Below are 17,717 nucleotides of genomic sequence, written 5' to 3' on the forward strand. Positions count from 1 at the left end.
GATGATGGAAATTCCGGCTCTTTTCAGACAGCCTGTTCTTTTGGCTCGGCTCAGTAAAAAGATCTGGCTCTTTTGGCTCCCAAATGGCTCCTCAGTTTGTTTATTTTTTTTGTTGCTTAAATTAATTAACTACCAAAAATCATGTAAAATTATGTGAAAAACAAATTACTCCAGTGAAAAATACACTATATCAAATATTTTTATTTCTATTGCTTGATTTATATGTGCACAGAGAGCATCCACAAACTTTCACTTTCCCTGTGGTTCCTCTGGTCTGATGATCCGCTGTCACTAATTTGCTTTTCATATTAATAATGCTATCATACTAACTAGTAAAAAATATAAAAATTGAATAATAATGACATCATAATGTAATAACATTTGTCTTCGTTCACTTCAGAGATCCAGCTCTAAGTACCGGGTCGTTCACGAACGACACATCACTACTAGCTACATTTGGTTGAAACAGATGTCGTTAAGCTAACTGTTAGATGATTCTTGCTAACTACATTTGGTTGCAAACTTTTCTCCTTGTCATAATTGTGTTTGTGTGTGTGTGTGTGTGTGTGTGTGTGTGTGTGTGTGTGTGTGTGTGTGTGTGTGTGTGTGTGTGTGTGTGTGTGTGTGTGTGTGTGTGTGTGTGTGTGTGTGTGTGCGTGTGTGTGCAAGTAAGTGTTGTGTGTGACTAGTCTTGTGAGGACCACTAACATTTTATACCATATGTTGTGAGGATATTTTTGACAAGCGAGGACCTTTTGGCCGGTCTTCACAAGTTTTTCATTCTAAAGGCTTCTACGGGGTCTATATATGCATCTGTTAAAGTTTCAGAGAGGCCCTCTCAAGTTCACCCAAAAAGATTTTTTGGTGTGTATTTTCATTTTACTTGGATACACACTTTTTACTCTTTGTGTGTGTGTTTATGCGTGTGTGTGCGTGGTGAATGAGAGGAAAATTTTCATACCAATAAAAGTCAAACAATATTTTAACCAAATTCACTACAGGGGTGAGGACTTTGAATGTAGCCATTCAGAAACCTCACTGCTGCTGTTATTTCAGTCTCAAGTCCACTTTTTATTTCTTTGTTTTTAAAGAAGATGAAGTGGGAAATGAGGTGACATTTAGTGTTCAAATGTAACACTAGTTCTTCTCTGAACTTAAAAACAATGGTGGTCCTCGCTCCTTATCTGGAGTTATCCGGACCTCACAAAACCATTTAAACAGGAATTTGTGTGTGTGCGCGTTTTTGTGTGTGTGTGTGTGTGTGAATGACTTCTTAGTCATAATTTACATAATCGACATTAGTTGCTGTTTTATTATTTTCTGACAACGTTAGCTTCATGTTGCTTCCTAATTAGCTCTGGCTACATTTGCTATCACAATCGCTCCAATCTCGCTAAAGATCCCGGACAAAAAGCTTAAATAGCTCAAGATAATCTTAAATTTAATCACGTTCCAACAAAGGTGCTCAATTACTCGTTTGGACGTTTCTGTCTATGTCTCATCTGCACACGGACGCCATTTGAGAGCTTTTCAATCGCACACTCCCACACACGCACGCCGCCGTTGGCCACCCGGCTGACGCACGAGCAACAAACAATAGCCGGGATGTAATTCCTTATCAGGAAGAAAGTATTAGCGTCACACTGAATCGTGCGCGTACGCCGCCCGAGTCCAAATCTGCTGGAGGTGTTATGCCTTTTTTAAAAGCATACCAAGGCGTCACTGACACATTATTCCCTTTTATGCTGTTGCCGCCACGGTGCTTTTACGTGATTTGAATGACCAGCAGCTTCCATTGACCCAAACGTTTATTCTCCTTTTGTCGCAAGAATATACGTGTAATATTTCAGCCGCAGTCGTTTTATGACTTTATGGCTTCCTCGTTCTATTTGATTTTTGTCAAGATGAATTGACCTCAAGACAATATTAAGATGATAACGCGTTCTTAAAGAAATTGGATTAGCCTTTATTAGTCTCACAGTGGAGAAATTTACATTTCATAGCAGCAAATTGATGAAAGGAATAGAAATATAAAAACAAAATATAGGACCTGCTGTAAAGGCAGCCACTCTCACTGCGCCATCTTGAAATCAAAAGAACAAAAAATTAAAAAAATAAAATAGGGTTCATAAAGAAATTGGATTCGCCTTTATTAGTCTCACAGTTGAGAAAGTGGAGTGGAAGGAACAGGAAAGGAAAGGAAGAGGTAGAAAGCAAAATACAGGAGCTGCTGTAAAGGCAGCCACTCTCACGGCGCCATCTTGGAATCAAAAGAACAAAAAATAAATAAAACTAATAATATGACTACACAAAGACACACACAAGTGCTATCTGGCTGGCTATCTAGTAGTTGTATAGGTAGTTGTCTAGCTGACTATCTATTGGCTATCTATTAGCTAGCTAGCTTTCAATGTATTTAAGTTACTTTAGGGTTGAGTGAACGCTGGCGCGTGTGGCTGCCGCTGCTCGCCCACAAAAAAACTTTCTCCTGGGACTGAAAAGTGACCTTGAGAGTTTTGAAAGGTGCTTACAAATGCTTTCCAGCTGACTATCTACTAGCCAGCTAGCTAACCTTCTAGCTATGTATTAATTATATCTATTTGCTAATCTATTTGCTATTTGCTATCTGGTTGGCTAGCTATCTATCCAGCTGGCTATCTATTAGCTAGCTAGCTAGCTTTATATCTATTTGAGTTACTTTACGGTTGAGTGAACACTGGTGCGTGTGGCTGCCGCTGCTCACCCACAGAAAAACTTTTCCTGGGACTGAAATGTGACCTTGAGAGTTTTGAAAGGCGCCTATAAATGAAATGTATTATTATGATGAGGATGATGATGATGATGATGATGATGATGATGATGATTTATTATTATTATTTTAAAGTCATTCAATTTTCAGTACTTTCTGCACCCTCTTTGCTGTATGAAGCAGTTCTAGATGAAACAGAAAACGATTAAAGCATCGTTTTCACCAGTGGATCAAGGGACGTCATGGTGGAATGAGCACGTCTGCTACAAGCTAAATGTTGAAAGCAAACACGAAGCTGTAGCATCCATTGACGAAAAGAAATTGTCTCACATCTCCTGGCCCACGTAAATCCGCTTCAATTCCAAGCCGCGACAGTTTCAGATTACCGGCTGTGAAAATGTCGCCCATTACACATTACAGAGAAAGAAATATGGTCTTGCGTGGAAACAATATGTTTGTTTTTGTTTTCTTGACAGCCGTGTGCCTGTTTGGTGGAAGGGAGCTGGTGGAGGGTGACCAGAAAGCTGTGCGTGACTCATCGGGCAGGTGTCTGCTGTTTGAGTGCAAGGTATCGGAGTTCCTTCATTTTTAAAATTTCCTCCATCTTGCTCAATATTCTTTCGGCGAATCGACTTCTTGAGAGAGTAGAGTTAAGCACGGTCCACTTTCTTTTATTTTTTTTCGAAATTTGAGTACAAAACTCAAGTTGTGTATTTTTAGGATCGTCCGGGTTACCACAATTGTCTGTGGTGAATAGGAAAATAGTAATTGATGTCAAGGATGTACGGTGAAAGTGTTTTGGGATTTTAACTTCCTGCATTAGTTTAAGGCAACATCGTTTATTAGGACGGCATCCAAAATTCATAAATGTTTGCGATTCGCTTAAAAGGAGTCACTGTAATAACTGAAAATGTATGTATGTATTTATTTATTTATTTATTCACTTATTTATTCACACTTGTATTTATTTATTTATTTATCCACTTCTTTATTCACACTTGTATTTATTGACTTATCCATTTATTCATTTTTATTAATTAATTCATTAATTCATTTATTCATTTATACATTTATGTATTATTTATTTATATATTTATTTATTTACTTTATTTACTGTATGCATTTATGTATTTATTCGCACATTTATTTATTTACTTATTTATGTATTTATTTTTCTTTAATTTATTTTTCATTTATTTTTTTATTCATTCATTAATCTATTTATTTATAAATTAATTAATTTGTCCACTTATTTTTTCACACGTGTATTTATTGATTTCTCCATTTATTTATTTATTTATTTATTTATTTATTTATTTATCAGCTTATTTATTTACTTTCTTTACTCCATGCATTTATGTATTTATTTATTCACACATTTACTTCTTTATTTAATTATTATATCCAGTATTATTATATCCTTTATATATTAATCCATTTATTTATTTATTTATTTATTTATTTATTTATTTATCAGCTTATTTATTTACTGCATGCATTTATGTATTTATTTATTCACACATGTATTTATTTATTTATTTATTTATTTATATCCAGTATTATTATATCCTTTATTTATTTATTTATTTATTTATTTATACAAACATCTGTTAAGAGTGATGAAATATTGCAATAATCTCATTATGGGAGGGGGCATCAATTACTCATATTTTTTACTCTACGGGCCCAAGTGATTGGATTGGATGTACCTTTATAGATAAATAAATAAAACAATATGACGGAATGATGGTGGGGTAGGAGGGTTCCTGCACTTCAAATGTAAGCACGGCAGGTTCCGAGGCACTTCATCGGAATTGTATTGATCTCGCCTGCCCATCTTCTTCTTCTGTGTTTCAATGTAATTAGCACACACCGCTAATTGTGGTTGTTTGCATTTTGCCTTTAATTAACTTCTTAACTATGGGCACTGTATAACCAATCACAAAAAAATCATTATTAGTGGCTTTTTGTTCACTTAACTAAACCGCATCAATGGATGACCCCTGCGTAAGCTACAAAACTTCGTGATAAGCAACGGTTGCCGACAGCTGCCGGGCTCCCCTAACCACACCTGGTCCATCTGTGACTGGCGCCAAACACACTTTCCGTCCCCTGGCAGATCAAAGAGACAAGGATGAGGAGCACTGTTAGTTAGCCCGATGCTAATTGCGTCCCCTGACAGATGCTTGTCATGCCTCTCATCTCCTGCAAGTTTGGGCCGGGTGGTGGCAACAATTTTAATTGTTTTTATTTTTTTTTTTGGGGTGCGACTTGGAAGACTTGAGCCAAGTTCTGCCCGATCAAAACAAACACTTTTGATCGATGAAAAGGTTTCTTCAGCCGTCATCTGTACTTCTTTAAAGGTGTCGGACGTTTCACTCCTCATCCGAAAAGCTTTGTCAGTGAACTAAAAATTAATGATGAAGAACTAGGTAAAATTATCACAGAGAAAGCACCTACAAGGGATCATTCCTCAAGATGGTGAAAGAAGAAGGCTACGTTCATCATCAAGTGTTTAATGCTGATGAAACCGGCCACTCCATTCCATCAAGCCATTAACGACCATTACAAAGGTAAATAAAATGACTTTATTGTAAAGTACAGTTTATTTCTTTAATTATAATACCATAGCACATTTATTATACATAAAATAAGGTATATTTTGTGTAGTTTTAAGGCTTAGAAAAGTAGAAAATTATGTTTTATGGGGACCTGGGAACGGATTATTCTCAGTTTCATGGTTTCCTATGGGAAATTAATTTTTGGGAAACATACTTTTTGTCTTTCACAATCTGTCTGGGAACCAATTAAGTGTGTAAGCTAAGGTATCGCTGTATATATATATTTATATATATAGCTCCCACTGTAATTTTGGTCAACCTAGCCTTCGACATTCTCTTTGCTAGCATCACGACTTATCCCGAACCATCGCAGGACGAAGCTCGTTGACATACCAGAAGCATAATGAATGATTTCCAAGTACCGTTTTTCGCTTCACACTCCATCACAGGAATAATTCATGCGGCTGATTCACGACCGCATAATCAAGAATGATGTGAAACACTGCAAAAGAACTATTTCCCATCCTCGGCAGAGGTTCACTTAAAACCACTATTGACCAGTGTGGTAATTGCTTGTGGGGAAAAAAAAAGGAGGGCAAGAGGGGAATAGAAAGAGGAAACGCATCGTATGAATAATTAGCGGCGTAATTACACCCAAGCACACTGGGCGAACGAGTGGAAGTATCTCACGCGCCATTTTCTGCCTTGCCACAGGATAGGACGATGCATCGGGTTGTCCCTAGCGAGCCGTGTCCCGAACTCCAGTGTCCCGAGTCTGAACAAATCACTCTGAGTGACAGATGCTGCAAAGTCTGTCAAGGTAAGTAAGGAACAGACTACTTATTTCAAACCGATAAACACTTTAAAGGACAACAGACACCATTTTTTTTGGTTTCCTAACTGACATCAGACAAATGTTTTCTAAAATCCCCAAAACACGCAGGCTGATATTTTAAGTCAAATGCAAAACACCAGTAGAAATGACTTAAAGTGTCCCAAAACTACTTAAAAACGACCTCAGAAAGTTGGCAGTATTTAGCACATTACAGATTGTATTTTAAAGAAAAGAGTAGCCCACCACAAATAGATTAGCTAGTTTGGTAGCTAGCCAACTTGGATAGATCGACAGATTATATATTAATATAATAATAACAATAATAATAATACATTTTATTTCAAGCGCCTTTCAAAACACCCAAGGACACTTTACAATAAAAACAATAAAACAAAGCACATAACAATAAAACCATAAGTAAAATGATACATAATAAAATAGCAGTTATAGTTATAGTTAACATTTTATACACAAAAAGAAATTAATTATTTCTATGTTTTATTTGTAGGAACAATTAATTTCCTGCCCATTTAAAGGACAACCGACACCATTTTTTTTTTTTCCTAACTGACATCAGAAAAACGTTTCATAGCATCTAAACTACCCAAAACACGCAGGCTGATATTTTTAATGAAACGCAAAACACCCATAAAAATGTCCCAAAACTACCTCAAAATGACCTCGGAGATGGTGAGTTTCATAAGGTCCCGCCCCCTTGTTCATGACGTCACGACAGGACGTCTTGCCTTGCTTCAGAATTGGATGCTTTCTTGTTACTCATCCAGTTATGAATATGATTCAAATAGTTCCGAAGAGGAAAGCATACATGTTTGCAATCTATTAAAGGTTTTCTGGGTCGTTTTGATGGCTCAAGACTGACGTGTAGTGTCCCAGAAAATGCACAAGATGGCACCCAAGGTCCGCTGGAAATGGGCTGATTTGTCTGCTGGGAATTTGTGTCAACTAGTATCAAATAGTAGTCTTGGTGCAACCCTTTTTTAAATCGCCATGGTGGGGTGAAGTTCCATTTGGATCGTTCCTACAACCGACGTCTTAGGTAACATAGGCTTAGTTATGATGATGAGGTGATACCAGGGCAAATGGGGCCATCAGGCCAGTTGTAGACCTTATACTCAGGCAGGACAATAGAAGTAATCAGTCAGGACAATAGAAGTAATCAGTGTAGCCGCAGGGAGTAGTCCTCTGCTTCCCCCAACCTGACAGCAGGAACCAATCATAGCAGAGTCTGGCACCGCCATGTCTGGACAGTAGGGATAGATATATATATAGGACCGAAACTACCAGCAAAAGATTTTAGTTCGCTGACGAAGCCTCTTGGATAAGAAGTGAAACATCCGACACCTTCAAAGAAGTCCAGATGACGACTGAAGAAACCTTTTCATCGATGGACCACTCCTGTACGACGGAGAGCTTACACAGCCGTATCACACCAGCGCTGTTCATTAGTGTCACAGCGCATATTTGCACGGATTTACATCCATATTCTTTCGACTAGTGCAACTTTAGTGTGGATTTACTTCTTTTGTCGTTTCTGTTCATTAACTAGAGTAAACACATTCTCCGGCGAGGCAATTAAACCAATCAAATGAGTTATTTTGGAGCTGCTTTGTGAGTGGAGTGAGTGGGTGGCGAGCCTTTGAAGGTACGGAAGAGAGTTCAGGGTGGTATTCTGTAGCGTGGATCACGCTTTCTTGTGTTTAGAGAAAATTAAAGAAAAAAAGGGAGTTACACCTGTTCAGTTAAGAAAAAAAATGCTCATTATGGTGAAAAAAAATTAAAATACTGTAAAAAGTTTCTTCAGCTGACATCTGTACTTCTTTGAAGGTGTCGGACATTTCGCTTCTCATCCGAAGAGCTTCGTCAGCGAACTAAAGTTGTGCTGGTAACGTTGCCTCTATATCACTAATGGACAAAGGTGGCTGTACCACACCATGATAGGACCCTGCAGGCTGGGGGAGCAGTGGACAATAAAGCTATACAGTAAAGTCTCGTTATATCGATATCGGATATATCGATAGTCCCGGTTATATCGATATTTTTTCGGACTCCCTTGAATATCGATATAACGAGACTTTACTGTATTTGGGTTACTGTTTAGAGAATTAATGGTGACGAAGAAGCTGTTTAAATATCTGGATTTGGTGCGCATGGATCGATAGCGCTGGAAAAGGTGGTGGGCAGGGTGCAGAGGGTCCGGTAGGATTTTCCGCGGCCTTGTTTTGACTCAAAACATTGCTGGTTTATTGATGAAAACAAATAACTGTCTGTACCACCATACAATGTTTTTTTTTTCACAACCACGAAACAAATCATTGGCAGCTGGCAAACTAGGAAGCCATTCTAATATTTTCAGTCACACAAAGCATGCGGAGATTTCATTCCCTACTCGGTTGAAGTACTCCGCCTGTTATCGATTATGTCTTTTTTCCTATCTGTGCCTCCATGCAGGTCATGACTTCTGCTCAGAGGGACACGCTTGCGCAGAACATTCCGACTGCGTCAACCTCGAGGCCGGAGACTGCTGTGTTTGCAAGGACGGATTCCGACCTCTTCGAGATGATAACGCCTACTGTGAAGGTAGGGCCTCGCAGATTATTTCTGGCAATTTGCTCAAATACATCCCTGATACAAAGCTGGACTAGCAGTTACGCTTTCCTCAAAAAAGATACAGCGATACCTAGGCTTACGAACTTAATTGGGAGTGTGTAAGGCGAAAAGTGTGCATCCCAAAAAATAATTTCCCATAGGAAACCATTAACATGAGAATAATCCGTTCTCAGGTCCCCATAAAACATAATTTTCTACTTTTTAATTTTCTAAGTCTTAAAACTACACAAAATATACCTTGTGCTTTGATATTATAATTAAAGAAAAAAACCTTTGTGATGGTCGTTGATGGCTTGATGGAATGGAGTGGCCGGTTTCCTCAGCATTAAACACTTGATGAGGAAGGTAACCTTCTTCTTTCACCATCTTGAGGAATGATCCATTGTAGGTGCTTTCTCTCTGTTAATGTATCTAGTTCTTCATCATTTGTGTTCTGTTTAGCTGGGTTCATCGCTTTTTGCATCGTTCATTACGTCAAACGTCATTTGTGGTGTTAACAATGCTAATGCGGCTACCCCAGCGAGGTCACATAGCTTGTTTATACAATAAACTCCATGTTTATTGCTTGGGATGTTTTATATGACTATTGATTTAGAGCCAGGTTTACAGGAACAATGTCCCTTCTTATTGTTGTCCTCAGGGGTGGTTTAAATTTGCTCTCTGATTGTGCATCATTTCCTGGTGTCACTTTGCTATGGTGGATGCTTCTGTCTGAAAGGTCATTATTATCTAAAACTGCATATTTCTCTGGGGAGTGTTGACAGCGATGTGAATGTGTAAAAACTCATTTGAATAGCGCCTATGGAAGAAAATGGTTACATCGCAGAACAGTCTAGGGCGATGTCAGAGACAGACACTGTGAACAAAGGCTCAAACACAGGTAGATTGTCTCTTCCAAGCTATTTATTGATAGTACAGTGATACCTCGGCTTCCGAATCTTTTAGCTAACGAACCTTTCGCCTTTGAATGTTAAATTCGCAAGAATGTAATCTTGGCATACAAACTATTTTCGGGAAACACACGGAGCGCCACAATGAGGGTTGTGTTGTTCGCGAACGAGCCGGTTCTTGGAGCTCCTAAAATGGCAGCCGGCTTTTTTTCCCCTCTATTCCCCATCCCCAGTCTTCGGTTAAAGCCGCACGTGATTGGTCAAGATCCGTGGTAGAGGACGGAGGGGACACATGCAGCAGTGAGCGGGGGGAGGGTTTACAGAAACAGAAACACACATACACAAACGTAAGGGAGACGACAGAGCTTGAAACAAAAAAACAAAAGTGAAAAAAACAAAAAAAACACAAGTGAAATGGTGAGAAAATGGATAGAAAACATTGTGAAATTTGGACTTGTTTCAAGTTTATTAATAGTTCAAAGGCAATAGTTCAGAGTGTAGACTGCAAGGTTAAAATCAGGCTTCACAAATAACCCGCACAAGCCATCTGTAAAATTTTAAGAGAACAAACAAGCAAGGGAACCAGCTATTAATGACGTTTCTAGTGTGTCTGCCTGCATCTGTTACCCTTGCAATATCACAACTTTATTATTAAGTACCGTTTATTTCAAAGTCAGCTTTATTGTCAAATATGCTACGATGCATGACATACAGCACAGATGAAATTACTGTCCTCTCGGACTCAGCATTCAAGGCATTTATGACTTTAACAAACATAATAAACATGAAAACGCCAATTTGCCGGGAGAGGGGAGCCGCCATTCTTTCATTACAATACCATAGCACATTTATTATACATAGCATAAGGTATATTTTGTGTTGTTTTAAGGCTTATATGGTAGAAAATTATGTTTTATGGGGATTTGGGAACAGATTATTCTCATTTTAATGGTTTCCTATGGGAAATTAATGTTTGGAATACACACTTTTCGCCTTACACACACTTTCTGGGAACCAATTAAGTTTGTAAACCAAGGTGTCACTGTATATCCTAAGACGGCAAATGTCAGTTGCGTCAACAAAGTTTTCTTTCATTGGAAAAAAAAAGTTTGATGATGAACAACGGGGAAACAATTAAAACAGAGCAAAATAATGAAATAAAATACAAGGGTCGACTCTCACCAACGCCCCCAAATTTTTGCGCGTGTAGGGCGTAATCCTTTTGAGATGGGAGATGGTAATCCTCTCATTATCTGTGACCACAACATGCGCCGAGTGCTTCGCAGAAAGAATTTGAGAGGTCGGCGTTCGTCCCCCTCTTTGCGTTGATTAATTTGTGATTTAAGCGCTCGCATGCTGCAGCTTTCGTCAAGCTTTCCTCTCCGCTGAGGCAAGCGTCCAACATCAGCGACGGCCAGATGTCTCCGACCCCTGTCACACACAATGACATTCAACCCCATGCTTTGCCCTTAATGGACTTGTTTTTTGCCTAAAATGAAATCCCAAAACCCGTGGTTTAACGTTTTGTGCTACTCACATAGATAAAAATTCATTTGTTGGAATTGTACTAAACTGTGTTTCATACCTCAGCTTACGAACGCTTTAGCTCACGAACTTTTCACCTTATGAACATTAAATTCGAATATAATCTTGGCAGACGAACTAGTTTTCGGCGGACGAACCCAAACACACAGCGCCACGGTAGCTGGCGGACTAGTTTTCGTCACCTCCTTTCTTTGTGTGCAGACGTGGTTTGTTATCTAGTGGAGTAATTTTGCTATTATGGCACCGAAAAAGACCCCACCATAGGCTAGTTTTCATCCGAAGAGGTCACAAAAGAAAATTACGATTTAGCAGAAGAAAGGAGATCATAGAAAAACACGAACGAAGGTGTGCGTTTGTGTGACTTAGCGTCCCAGTACTAGTGTGCTAAATCGACTGTTGCTACATGTGGCTGAAGGTGTTTCTGAGTTGTCTAAGCAACGGTCTCAGGCAATAGAAGAGGTTGAAAAACTTCTGTTGATTTGTTTGTGTAAGCTCTCAGTCGTACAGGAGTGGTCCATCGATGAAACGGTTTCTTCAGCCTCCATCTGTACTTCTTTGAAGGGGTCGCACGTTTCGCTTCGGCACTGCCACGCCTGGACAGTAGGGATATATACAGTAAAGTCTCGTTATATCGATATCGGTTATATCGATAGTACTGCTTATTACGATACTATTTCTATGAACGCAAGGAGAAAATTTACATGCCGCAGGATCGGATATATCGATAGTCCCGGTTATATCGATATTTTTTCCGACTCCCGAGAATATCGATATAACGAGACTTTACTGTATATAGGACCGAAACTACCAGTAAGACTTTAGTTCGCTGAAGAAGCATCTTGGATAAGAAGCGAAACATCCGACACCTTAAAAGTAGTACAGATGACAGCTGAAGAAACCTTTTCATCGTTCTGTTGATTTGGATTAACGAAAAGCAGCTAGCAGGGGACATTGTGAGTGAGGGTATTATCACTTTGAAAGCACAGCAACTTCACTCGGATATCATTAAGAGGCAACTACATCAACGACCATCACAAAGGTAAATAAAACGACTTTATTCTACAGGACAGTTTATTTCTTTCATTACAATACAATAACACATTGATTATACTCAAAGTAAAGTATATTTTGTGTAGTTTTAAGGCTTATTTAGTAAAAAAATTATGTTTTATGGGGACCTGGGAACAGATTGTTCTCATTTTTAATTGTTTCTTATTGGAAATAAATATTTGGAATACACACTTTTCGCCTTACACACACTTTCTTGGAACCAATTAAGTTCGTGAGCTGAGGTATCACTGTATGTCGTAAGCATCGTGTCCAAAATGACAAAAATCCCGATTTTCTGCTATCCCTGAGAAAATGCGGCATCCAACTTGATCTTGACAACCGTCCTCTACCACCTCACGTTACGTACACGGTGGGGAGACATTTAGTCGTAACACACAAAAGGTGCGAGAAAGTCTCCGTGCTTGTCGAGATAATGACTGGAGTCTCCCGGAAAATCGGCCTAATTGGAGACATTATCTGGCTTGAAAATTAATGAGGGCTGATGTTTTGGGGTTGAAGGTCGTCATTGAGCGCGAAAACAATGGCCCTCCGTTGACTGTTAGGGAGGAGGTGAACGTCATTCAGCCATTCCGCTTGAGTGATCGGGAACAAGGAAAGGTGAACCTTGATGCTATTATTGTTCTGGTACATTCCTCCGCTATTATCAAACACGCGGTTATGAAACGCTATGAAAATAACTTTCACCAGAAAGTTTAGCCTCAAGGTACTTTTATGTATGTATGGATGTATGGATGGATGTAGGTAGGTAGGTAGGTAGGTAGGTATGTATGTATGTATGTATGTATGTATGTATGTATGTATGTATGTATGTATGTATGTATGTATGTATGTATGTATGTATGTATGTATGTATGTATGTATGTATGTATGTATGTCAAAGTCAAAGTCAGCTTTATTGTCAAATATGCTAATATGTATGACATACAGCACAGATGAAATTACTGTCCTCTCGGACATCCAAGCTCCATATAAGGAATTTATCAGCCTGTGAAAGCGGAGGTGGCCACTGGAGGTCGCCATTTTGTGCCTCTTTTTTTGAGTGAGAGATTTTCCCCCAATGTTGCCTCAAAATGGCACATATAATTCTTTAATCAATTGCAAACATGTATGCTTTCCTCTTCAGAACTATTTGAATCATATTCATAACTGGATGTGAAACAAGAAAGCATGTTCTCCGAATCTGAAGCCATTGTTTTGATTCACAAGCAATGCAAGACGTCTTGGCGTGACGTCACGAACTGGGGGCGGGACTTTCTGAAAATGCCCAGAAAATGATTTTGGACACTTTAAGTCATTTTTATTGGTGTTTTGCATTTGAATAAAAATATCATACTGCGCGTTTTGGGTATTTTAGATGCTATAAAACGTTTTTATGATGTCAGTTAAAAAACAAAAAAAGTGACGTCGGTTGTCCTTTAAAGCGCCGTTTTGGAATTTCTCCCCGCTGTACTTTGATTGATCTACACCAACACAGTAAACTCATCACTACAGTCGTGGAGGATTCTGATAGGTTGTCACCAGGGACCGACTGGCTTGACGAGAACCGGTGGAAACAAAAAACGAGCAACATGAAGGCACCGTGGGAAAACATGAAAGAAAACTCTATCGAATCGATACAAAGTCAACAGATTCATGGCTGACGAAAACATGAACAATGGCGACGAGAGGAGAATGAGGAGGAGGCGGCTGGGGGATGAGGAGGTTGTGGTTTAGAAGGGCCATTTTCACACATTCGATCCATTCTCTCACAACTCAGACGCATTTCTTGTCTTATTTTATCATTGGCTGTTTTTTTTTTGGGCTCAATGTTAATTTACTAAATAAAATTACAAAAACTACATTCCAAAACCTTTTCAAAGCATCTGTCGACACTCAGTCAACATTTTGTCTTGGATATCCATGATATCCGAGTGAAGTTGCCGTGCTTTGTCTTCGATAATACCCTCATTCACACTGTCCCCTGCTAGCTGCTTTTCGTTAATCCAAATCATCAGAAGTTTTTCAACCTCTTCTATTGCCTGAGACGTTGCTTAGACAACACTGAAACAACCTTAGCCACACGTAGCAATGGTCGACTTTTGTCGAAAACTAGTTTGTATGCCAAGATTATATTCTCGCGAATTTAATGTTCGTAAGGCGAAAAGTTCGTAAACTAAAGCGTTCGCAAACTGAGGTATCACTGTATCGTATCAATGTATACGTTTCATTTTCGGTTTTGATGAATGAAAGTAGTTGCGTTTGAGTACGATGGTGACATCGCGTGTGGTTGTTGGCTGTACGAACCGTTTTGCAAATGGATCCGGATTAAAACCGGTTCGTTTGCCAATTTGCATACTCGACACGGCAGCCAATCAGAAGCCTGCTTCAGACTTTCCCGAGCGTTATAAGGTTGTGCATTTGCGTATCATTTTCCAAAGTAAATGTACAGAACCTCAGCCCCAGAGGAAAGATTCAAAAGAAGCTAACAAAATTGATGACGCTACAAAACGTAAACATACAATATACCGTGACTGTAAAGTGTACTTGAGAGTTTTGAAAGGCGCTTAGAAAGAGGAGTTCACGTGGCTTGTAGCAGTTTGCTTTATTGAATAAAGTTTTATTAGAATTTTTTCCTTGAAGTTGTCGGCCACCCGGGCCGAGACGTTTGGTAAGTTGTACGCCCAATGTAAAAGTCGCACACGCCGGGCGTCTGGGCAGATGTTATTTCAGACACTGATAGTATTTTTTTTGAACGGGATTCAGATTGGAGCCACATAAATCTCAAAACTGTGATGCAGATATCCAAACCACTAGCTCACTATGTTGCCCATGAATGATTGTGAGATAGATTAATTCATTTCCCGTTTTGGGGAAAAAAACGTCACAAATGCGAGGTGTGACTGCATTTTCTTCCCTTTCAACTTCCTGTCAGTGAAATGGCGAGTTTTCTCAATTGTGGCCTTTAATTGGTCCCTCGCCCCGTTTGACAATATCGAAAAACTCGCCTACTGGCGGCTGGGTTGACTCTTTGTTTTTATCTGTCGTTAAACCTGCGCCGTGCTAGCTTAGCGGCGGGCCTTTTGTTGTTCCGACCCATCCTATTACTAGAGTGAGACCGGCGCCGCTAACATCAACACTTCAGAGCCACACGATTCATCTCGAGAGGCGGCTCCTGACTCTCGCTATGAAATAGGCTGCCGGGGATTCGCCGTGATTGTTTGCGTCAGGCCCGCTTTCGGGGAGGAAAAAAAAAAAAAAAAACACATTTTCTCCTGCGCTCCTTTCGAAAACAATTTATTCCACAGTGAGTCATTTGCGATATGATTGCAATCTGTTTTGTGTCTCATCTAGAATAACTTTGACAAAATATCCTGTTGACTGCGGGGTACGAGGGGGCATGTTTGCATTTACGGACTTGCTAAAAGATAGCAAATAGATAGCTAGCTATGTAGCCAGCAACGGTGACCCGTTTTTTTTTTCCCGAGACGACGCACAAGATGAAGTTAGCTAGCAAGCCAATAGATAACTAATAGATAGCTAGCTAGCTAGTTAGACAGCTAATGGATCGCAAATAGATCTTGCGCATCATCTCGGAAAAAAAACGGGTCATCGTTGCTGGCTACCTAGCTAGCTATCTATTTGCTATCTATTTCGGATTTATTAGCAGTCTAAATAGCGAGCTAGCTATTAGTTTTCTATTAGCTAGCTAGCTAACTTAATCTATTTGAGTTATTCCCGGTTGAACGTGGTCACCGTTGTTGGCTATCTAGCTGGCTATCTATTTGCTATCTATTTGCTATCAATTATCTGTCTAACTGGCTAGCTAGCTATTAGTCATCTATTAGCTTGCTAGCAAACTTGATCTATTTGAGTTATTCCCGTTTGAACGTGGTCAACGTTACTGGCGACCTAGCTAGATATCTATTTGCTATCTATTTGCTATCTATTATCTGTCTAACTGGCTAGCTAGCTAGCTATTACTCATCTATTAGCTAGCTCGCTAGCTATTATTCATCTATTAGCTAGCTAGCTAACTTGATTTATTTGAGTTATTCCCGGTTGAATGGGGTCACCGTTGCTGGCTACCTACCTAGCTATCTATTTGCTATCTATTTGCTATATATTAGCTGTGTAACTAGCTAGCTAGCTAGCTAACTATTAGATATCTATTAGCTAACTTGACCTATTTGAGTTATTCCAGGTTGAGTGAACGCTGGCACGTGTGGCTGCCGCTGCTCACCCACAGAAAAACTGATTCTGTGACTGTAAAGATGCCATATGGAGTTGTACTTATTAAAAACAACATGGAGATAATGAAGCAGCACCCCCGACCCCTCCCCCACTCGCAATATCGAATCCAATCCAATCCAAAACAAAGACAGACGCTAGCTAGCTCTTTAAAACATTCCTAGGTCAGAGATGAGCTGAAAATAGCCTGTGACATCACATCATGTGTAAATTTTTCATCGAAGCAGCAGTGGGCAAAACTCAAGGGGGATGCGAACACGTGCTGGGAGGAAAGGAAGCGTTGCACGCGTGTGTCCGTTTTCAAGTCAAATGGAGCATGTTTCTTTTCCGTCATCCGGTTCTCGGCGTGGTTCAGTGACACCATTTTTTTGTTGTTTGTTTTTGTTGGTTTGTTTATCCGATAAATGACAGGGTTTTTCAATTATTTGGGGGTGATTTAGTATGTGCTTGAAAAAAAAATGGCAGTCCAATCCCTGCCCCACAGTTGATAAAAGTGCGTTTTGAATGTCAATAGGTGGCGACAAGCTAATTGCCAATCACTGCCCCGCCATCACCCACACGCGCGAGCCTACGCACACAAAAGCAACAGTCGACATATTGGCAACGTCCGGTTATGTTTGCCCACAATTCACCTGTGTGACCCTTTTGAAATGTCAGTTCCAGATATTTATCAGACTTGACACACCCCTCACATACACACCCACTCTCGCCAATGTGTAAATAACAGTATCTGTCCAGCGCAAATGCCACGCAGAACAACCTTACTTCACGGAACAAGATGGCCGTGCTTTTCAATACGTTCAACACGTATGAATTCCACACGCGGGTAATTTTCTTACAGGAAAACAATGTGTACTTTGGAGATCATTAATTTGTCAATCTGATTTTAATCTGGATTAAATTCTGTCAGGAAATACACGTTGTACTCCACTAGAAATGCAGGTTGAAGAGAAAATGAGTTCATGTCACCTTGACAGAACCAAAATTCGTGTAGCGCGATGATGACAGTGACAGAAGTATAGTAGAGCCTCCATAATCCATTTGGAATGCGACCAGAATCCATCCATCCATTTTGTTTTGTAATATATGGTCTATTTAGTGTTCAGAAAACCGCAGTACAGACGCTCCCCTACTTATGAACATTCCAGTTACGAACGACGGTAGTTATGAACATTTTTGTAGTAACACATGTTGTATTCCGTCCGGTTTTA

The 17,717-nt window shown here is 39.6% G+C and overlaps 1 protein-coding gene across 1 annotated transcript in view; it reads left to right on the forward strand.

The window, feature by feature from the left end:
• nell2a (neural EGFL like 2a) overlaps positions 1-17,717 on the forward strand; it is a 95,126-nt gene that overhangs the window by 37,314 nt on the left and 40,095 nt on the right. Inside the window, exons 10-12 of the mRNA XM_088996012.1 lie at positions 3,226-3,317; positions 6,025-6,130; positions 8,615-8,743. Coding sequence (XP_088852138.1) covers positions 3,226-3,317; positions 6,025-6,130; positions 8,615-8,743 — 327 coding nt within the window. The remainder of the gene's footprint in view (positions 1-3,225; positions 3,318-6,024; positions 6,131-8,614; positions 8,744-17,717) is intronic.

Source organism: Hippocampus bargibanti, linkage group LG05 (assembly GCF_051943395.1).
Source record: "Hippocampus bargibanti isolate YZ-2025 linkage group LG05, ASM5194339v1, whole genome shotgun sequence".
In the NCBI taxonomy this organism is placed as follows: domain Eukaryota; kingdom Metazoa; phylum Chordata; class Actinopteri; order Syngnathiformes; family Syngnathidae; genus Hippocampus; species Hippocampus bargibanti.